This window comes from Sinohyriopsis cumingii, unplaced genomic scaffold, assembly GCF_028554795.1.
Source record: "Sinohyriopsis cumingii isolate HCF-2022 unplaced genomic scaffold, ASM2855479v2 utg001554l, whole genome shotgun sequence".
NCBI classification, from domain to species: Eukaryota; Metazoa; Mollusca; class Bivalvia; order Unionida; family Unionidae; genus Sinohyriopsis; species Sinohyriopsis cumingii.
The window spans coordinates 788448-797060 of NW_028316017.1; the positions used below are offsets into that span (position 1 = coordinate 788448).

At 33.2% G+C, this 8613-nt stretch overlaps 1 protein-coding gene across 1 annotated transcript in view; it reads left to right on the forward strand.

Annotated features, from left to right (window-relative positions):
- LOC149771958 (uncharacterized) overlaps positions 1 to 6444 on the forward strand; it is a 51001-nt gene extending 44557 nt beyond the window's left edge. Inside the window, exons 22-24 of the mRNA XM_089948047.1 lie at positions 771 to 787; positions 2511 to 2643; positions 5199 to 6444. Of these exons, the coding sequence (XP_089804173.1) occupies positions 771 to 787; positions 2511 to 2643; positions 5199 to 5313 (265 nt within the window). The 3' untranslated portion in view covers positions 5314 to 6444. The remainder of the gene's footprint in view (positions 1 to 770; positions 788 to 2510; positions 2644 to 5198) is intronic.
- The last annotated feature ends 2169 nt before the right edge of the window (positions 6445 to 8613 follow it).

Consider the following 8613-nt stretch of genomic DNA (forward strand, 5'->3'; position numbering starts at 1 on the left):
GACAAATTTGATGGCTCATCCATATATTTATGACATTTATCAATTATTTTGAACTCCTCAGACATTGCTTCTAAATCCAATCTTGATGTTCTTTATACAACGTCCAAGACGAGACATGTACTTAATGCTGGTAATTAAATGAGTACATTATCACAGGAATTCAGACAAATCATGCCACTGTTTACTTACAACTGGTTGATCACCCTCATACCTTTTCTCCTTTTTGTGCTTTACTCTGACGGCACTTCTTCTCATGTACAAACGCCAGATGTGCCAGGCATCGGCTTTCAGGTCTGTTTTCGTATATTAATTTAGACAGGATATTCACCGGCAAGCATGATGACAGAGTTAAATATCGATAATGTCAATATATCAGAAGACGTCCTTCGACTACGTTTAAACTATTAAGTTTTATATGAGTGACTAAATTTGAATACGTTTTTAATGGACAATGAAATTACATCAATTTTTTTTCTCTATATTTCCTCAGATAAATAACACATAGACTTTCCAGATATAAGCATTGTCTTACACAAACATTTTTAATATGCCAAGATTAGGATAAGACGAGAAAGATAATTAAAACCATCTTAATAGGTTGCAACTTTAATACTTGATGAGTAATCCCATCGTATGCATACTTAAAGAAATTACGGTAATAGATGAAAGTCATCCAATAAACATGTTGTGCAGCGGCACAATAAACAAACCTTTTCTTAGTTTGATTTAATGATCATAAAATAATTTATGTTCTTCTGATTTTATTTCAGATTTAATGGAGTGTCAGGTAACCTATTCAATAACGTTTATTAACATTTTTCATAATTAATGATTTAATAAGTTCAATCTTAATGTAATTAATTAAACTGAGAGAGTTGTTATCTGGCTTTATTTGATTTAAGGAAATAAATTTCGACTAGAACATTGTCTTTCTCCAATAACAGAGATCCTCCATGCTGGAATGATTTTATTACGTTTGCAGAGAGATTTCCGATTGATAAATAGATATATGAATCGATGAATATATACGTCATGGTGCATGTTCATGGACGTTGCTCTTTTACTTACGGTATCAAGCTAATTTTTGTGCCCATAACAAAATCTATCTTGTTATGAAGTAATGCATGTTCGTCAGTCATAGTGCCTACCGTTAAAAAACGAGGAAACAAAGTTGTAATAGTTTCTCAGTTTGAGCAATGCACTTTTACAAATCATTTTCTTTAGACGTTTACATTTATGGCTACGTGTTTAAGTTTAGGTCTGGACGCAGGATGAGCGTCAACTCAGAATAGACTAATCTTTATGACTCGTGAATCTATGGAACATTTTTAAAACAAAAATAATGGTTGTATTCCGATATGAGAGACAAATCTAGTTTTAGAAGAGTATTCCCAGTTTGTCATGTACATATTATGTCTTGATGATGATTATTTTCTGAAATACAGACACAATCCTGTTGCCCACTATAAGTCTGTCAAAACACAATTGTGGCCAATAATGGTGAACACGTATAGCGTATCCTGTATTGAAAAATGGCCTTAACCCCCCCCCCCCAATTAAATATATATTTCTCAGGAACAGACTACTTTATAAACGAATTGCTTCTTTGATACGGTTTACAAACTTGCCATATACAGTTCATGAACCATCTTCAACAAAAGATCAAAGTCCCAGTGTATATTTTCAATAAAAGACCAAAGTCCCAGCATATATTTCCAATAATGATGGGATATCTAGCATGATTGATATCCCAAATTAGCGACAAAACTCTTTTGTGCAAAATAACTTTTCTACACCGTAGGAGGTTTCGTTAACTACCCATAGAGTGGACTAAACTTGTGCGAATGGAAGAATCCTTTCACCTTTCAATGTTCTATTTCATTTGGCTCATAAAAATGCGCTGTACTGCAATCGAGCAAGGCTTTATAACTAATTACACTGGATATATGTGTATATTTCAACAAGTATTCTTGTTGCTGTCATTACCTGATCCAAAAGTCTAGGCTTCAGTTTGTAAGACCATTCCAAGAAACCTGGTGTTTGTAGTGCGCATCTCAAAAGCAAAAAAAAATTAAAAAAGTAACTTAAAGGAGATAGATATAGAGGCAGGTGAATAAATACACTTAGACTACCTTTACATCCCGAAGCCATTTTTTTAGAAGAGACTATGCATTCCAACGAGTTTTAATAAGTGGTTTTAAAAATATTCATCCTTCGAACGGTTTAAAATCAAATCATCATAAAGGCACGTTGTTTAACAAAAAGTAAGAGGGAAAAAGTCAAGCTGAAGTAAGAAACATAAGAAACTTTAGTTTGAAGAGTTGCCATGATGGCCTGCGTCACAGCAACATTTTTGTATATGATAATGCACAAATTAGTTATAAATGGAGGCAGAGATTGATGCATTTACGATTTCAAGTTTTCATAAATTAGGTGATAATAACTAAACAAAAATCAGTGTTTAAGTTAAGTTTACTTCTCAATTTTAAACATTCTCATTTATGTTGCAGATACTTCAATCTTGTTGATCAGTCTCGGCATTGGTATCCCACTGGGTCTGATTGCTGTAGTTATCGTCGTCATGGTAGTACGTTTTCTAAGAATTCCAAACAAGGAAAAGGACTCTTTTGCTTTGGAAAACAGGTTTGAAACAACACTATAATTTTATTTACATGCATCCGTTTATAATAAAGCAAGAAAGACAAAAGACTATTGAAGAAAATAGTAAAATTAGTGTGTTTAGATTAAGAATTTGCATGCTGGATGGAACAAGACCCAACGGACGATTCAGCAGACTTTTAATTAACGTTCACTTATTCCTTGTAATCCAACTTTGCATTTATAATAAAACTAGTTTAAGACTTGAACTACATTGAAATAACAAATGTACTAATTTACAACAAATATTTGTACACTAATGAATTTAGAAAATAAATATTTGAGTAGTAAAATAAACTTGCAATCAACGTTGATTGACATTCTCAAATAAAGTTTCTTGGGATACTAACTAGCTCAAGAAATGACTTCGTATTTGACAATTAAAGGTGTCAACATGTCGTATAGGTATTTGCATCTGCCATATTGTGTAATTTATGTTAAATTGGAACATGTGTACATAAATTATCTCACTCTTTTACAACCGTATCGATGATAAATTATCTCACTCTTTGCAAGCCGTTTAGGTGAAAAATGATCTCACTCTTTGCAAGCCGTTTAGGTGAAAATGGTCTCATTCTTTGCAAGCCGTTTTGATTATTATTTCTCATTTACATTATAATATGGAACAAATGCAAATCTGCTTATGTTTTTTTTCTCTTAATTTGCACTTTCTTCTCTTTTTATTATGAGATTTATTTATACTTCACATACTCGATAATAAGTCCAGTCCAACTGTAAATTGGACAGGGCCAGATCTGCTGTGCATTATGCGCCGGCAGAGTAGGGTAAATGCAGTTTTCTATGAGTAATCAGTAGAACAAACAATATAGATCCTAATCTCTCTGTGCATTATGCGACGGCAGATCAGCGTGTATGCTATTTGCAGTTGGACTTGTTTGCGTGTATATACAGTACATCTCTTGTTTAAAATTGTTTGAGACATAGGAAACATACTTTTGGAAATTAATACGCTGTCTTAGAAGTTTGGAGAATATATTCTTAAACAATGACGAAATTATGGTTTGTCTAACACCCCGTTTTGGTCCTATGTAGTTTAGTATTTATTATATAAATTGTTGTTGTTTATAATGTATCATATAAGTCAAACTTGGACTTAGCTGCAATATATGCAGAGCACTGCTTGCCTGGTGTGTTGGACTATGGTCACGGTTTGGTTTGGTGAGTTGGACTAGTGTCACGGCTTGGCCTGAGGTGTTGAGCTTGGGTGGTACAGAGCTTTTGTATTGTCTAATATTTGAGAGGAAGGAAACTTAACTATCCAGTATATATATAAATCGTATTAATATACGTGAAAGAATGTTAATATAAGGGTCATTCTGACGGTTGGTATGAGATATGGATAATAATAATTCTTGGATTGAATAAGGTTAAATCCTAACCATGCAAAATCTGATGTAAGTTTAAAAGTACGTCCACATAAAGTGCAATTAATTTTAGTTCACTTTACTTGTAGGAAACATGATACACTAACTTACAACTACGCTTGCAACCAGTGACCTTCCCTTTATTAATTTTAATTACGTTTCACAGAAGAAATGTGGCATTTACAGTAAAACGTGATACATTTGATGGATAGTATTGATAGATAGACTATAAACAGTGTGTTAAGTTGTAAGGGTTGCTTTTAATGATATACAGCTACCATTTCCTACGACCCAGAACAAGTTTTCAACTCGAGTGAGTGTCAAATACCACGTGATTTCGAACTATCGTTCAAATATTTAATTCAAAACATAACCGGATTGTTCTATGTGTTGTTTTCTTTCTTCTTGACCAAGAAAAGTATATCTTATGTATATATAAGTTTCATAATAGAAGCTAAGATAATCTTAATTACCACGACTGGGGCAAAGTAATTGCATGCATTAATTTTGACTCCATTTATTTATTATTGTCAATCTGGGCATAATTTGTTATTGTTATATAACATGTAATTATAGAAGAACAATACTTTGAGGGGATGCACACTGAAAATTACTAGCACGAGACTTTTCTAACACATCTGCACTAACAAAGAAAGCACCGAGAGTCTCACGAAGAAGATCAATTAGTTCAATTCATTTTTCGTGAAAAATGATTGTAGCTAATGTAGATATATTTTCCGTCCTTTGTTTGGAATGTCTAAATGTAATACCGTGTACAACAACGGTAGCCAAAATGATCTCTTTGGGGTAAGTATCCATATTGTATACGGCCATGTATGTCTTATTGTCATCATAACGGCAAAACTCCTGAAGTTGCTTAAAGAAAAGATCCAAATTGTATTCTTCTCCTTGTTGTTTTATCATCAATAATCTTTGTCACTGAATTCGATGAAATGGGTCTTAAGCTATTCCGCACACACACACACACAAACAGTGATTGCCATATGATGCCTCCGCAATATATCGGAAGCTAAAACGTCAAAACATTGAGAGTTATAAATAATGTGCTTATATATATATATATATATATATATATATATATATATATATATATATATATATATATATATATATATATATATATATTTGATTTAGATACGAATGTTCGGACCGATTCTCCCTGCCTCGTCCTCAAGTGACATGTCGATACACAGGTCGTCCTCTCAGCAGAGATCCCGAATCCCCACATGGAAGCTGGGCCACATACTGAAGACCTCTGATTTCATGGTCCGAGTATTACTAGAGTTCCCAGTAATGGATTCTAGTTGCATTATATTTTGTTTTGCATTACCAAACAGTATATATAAAGAAAAATGATATACTGGATAAACTGATTGTATCTAATGTATCCTAAGGCCTCTCATATATATATATATATATATATATATATATATATATATATATATATATATATATATATATATATATATATATATATATATCGCATTTGTATTTCTTATTCTCTGTTTAGATCTTTATCACTCTATCAATCATTGTATCTAATATGTTCAATGTACGTATCATCCAGAGTTTTGTAAAAGTTGTGGAGTTGTTTCATTTAGTTGCTGGAAGAATCTATTCATATTACTGATAACTATCAACTCTTCGATATAAATGTTATATCTCCTTATAAACGAATGACACTTTATCAAAGATCAAACTTGCCTTCCACAATTCAGCTGTGGAACACGTTGCCGATTGAAGTGATTTGTAACCTATCTATTCAAAATTTTAAAGTCTTAGCTAAATCGGGACAAACATAAAATTCATTTGTATTATTTTGTTGGTGTTCAAGTTCAGTATACGCGATTGGGAACCAAATGCAGTGCCTTAATTATTTATTCCTAAACCATGCTTTTAACAATAGGTACTGCGCATGCGGACAAGTGGAAACATCTGAACACTTTTTGTTTGAATTTCAAAATTATAAGACTGAGGGATTGTGTTCTCCTCACATTATCGACCCGACTTAAAATTAAGACCCGATGTATTCTGACGAAATGGCTATGTAAATATTTATGGCCCTTCAAACATTCATAAAATAATCAAAACGAATGTCACAGCCACACAAGTGTATTGACCATTAATAATCTTTGAAATACACACATACACACACAGAGATAGGTAGATAGATATCCAAGAACTGACAAAGTATACTTTTATATTTGTATATGATTTTTTTACTATGTGTACACAGACAATTATTGATTATTAAAATTTCTCTGTAGTAGGGGAAATAGTTTTCAACAAGCTTCCAGCTTTCTACTGAATCGCCATATAGATTATATTGTTATAAATCATACTTGAAATGTTTTCTTGAATAAACAGTGTTTAAAGACAACTTACGATTCTAATTGCTTCAAAACCACATGTAAAGGTTAAAACAGTGAAACTACATGCACAATCCGTCTGCAACATTTATAGCATATTTGGAATAATGTGGATGTTTCAGCTCTCGGAAAATTATTAGAGAAATTTATATGGATTGAAAAAGTCAACAGATATAGCTCTCTGTTACGGTGGTTAGATACAACATTTATTCTGAGTGTTGTAGCATTGGGGTTAATTTATACATTCATGAATGCAACAGTAAAATTCTTATTAAAATATTCTAGTACACGTTTGCTTTGGTCTGTTGTGGTTACAATGATTTTCTAAGGCAATAAAATCTTGTCACACACAAGGCCCATAAATAGCAGCTGTAATTAATTAAATTGAAATTTTTGGAAAAGATGTAATTTGATACTTTCACTGAAAAACACAGCTCAGCAATCAACTGGCAATTTTTTTTAATGAAGATTTATCTAAAGATTCAACACAATACAATAATTGCCATTTAAAACGGTTGGGATGGATTGCTTATTTGTGTGCAACACTTTTTAATGAACTGGTTTTTGGCTTGTATATGTGCAGTTTAAGCAACAAAGGGCCATTATTGGCCCCTCCAAAATTAAAAGTTGATTTATCCAGTAATGATATGCTGTATGATATCTAGCTCGTTCCAACCACACTTCTGATTCTATGGAAAATACCTTTATTTAAAAACATTCAAGACGGAAAGTGCAGCAAAACTCCAAATTCGGAAATACACACAGCACTTTGAATAAAAATGTCATTTGAGCGAGTCCATGACCCAAAATGATACAGCACTAACAATGAAAAGATGGTGTACCCACGTACCTACTCTACCCGTTTCAAGATCAGAATCACGTCAAGGGACAATATAACTGTGGCTTTTAGCCTCGTCCGGTGTATTTTTAAATACTGAATGTATTGTAATGAAACTTCAGCCGATTAATTGAGAGAGAGAGAGGGAGAGAGAGAGAGTATGTTTCTCTTATTCACCCATACCTCCTGCCATAAAGGTTAAGTTGGCAACAACGATCATGAAATACAGATGTATATTTCAGCCAGATTATCAGTCACTAGGTAACATCCACGGATATTTTTATGAAACTTTACACAGGTCTACACCTTCTCTTACAATAATCAAGTCCCTGTCTCCAAAGGCAATGTTATTAGTCGGGACAACTGCGCCAAATTATTTACTTCTGTTTTATCTTCTTTTAAATGTAATAAAGTGATAAACAACAATATTATTTTAATATATAATGTTTGATTTGCATCCACTGTAACTGCTCTTGACTAAAATTACAAGAAATTAGATGAGACCACATATATTTAATTCACGGTAAATGGAGATGACGATTTCGTAGGGAATAAGCAGTAAAGATGTCAACATCTGATAACAAATTAAGTCCTGATCATAAGTAATTTTCAGAGTTCGAAATTTGAGGCAGTATCATGCTGTCTTCATCAGCGACTAATGTTGATCATTTAAGTCCTCACAAGCAGGAATAAATGTCACAAGGAGTTATACCTAACTAACCATCACATCATTGTATCGTATACACCCTGAGCAACATTAAAACTTCACCGACAGCAATTCCGACGCTGTCCAAATATCGATTGTACAGAGTATACATGTCACTGATGTGAGGGCCAGATTAGATGCTGCCAATAAAGTGGCAGCCAAATTAGATATAATGTTTATGACGGATACCACAATATGCAATGCAGCTTAAGATGTTTGAAGCTGAATGACTACTAAATCTTCATAACTTAAAATGCATATGACTGAATAAGGTACCATCAACTACAAACTTGAGAAAGTTAAGATCAGGGGCATGTAATACCAAAAATGCTGGCGCAGTCTGGGTATCTTGTGAGAAGAGTAGTGAAGGGAGATATTATAGGGTCTATGGGATTTATCATTAAAAACACCCTTGGGAACATATAGGGTCTATGTAAATTTAACATGGAGAAAAATCGTGGGAACATATAGGGTCTATGGGAATTAACATGGCCAAAAACCCTGGGACAATATAGGGTCTATGGGAATTAACATGGCCAAAAACCCTGGGACAATATAGGGTCTATGTATATTTAACATGGCCAAAAAAACCCTTGGGACTGTATAGGGTCTATGTAAAATTGAAACAGGGAGGGT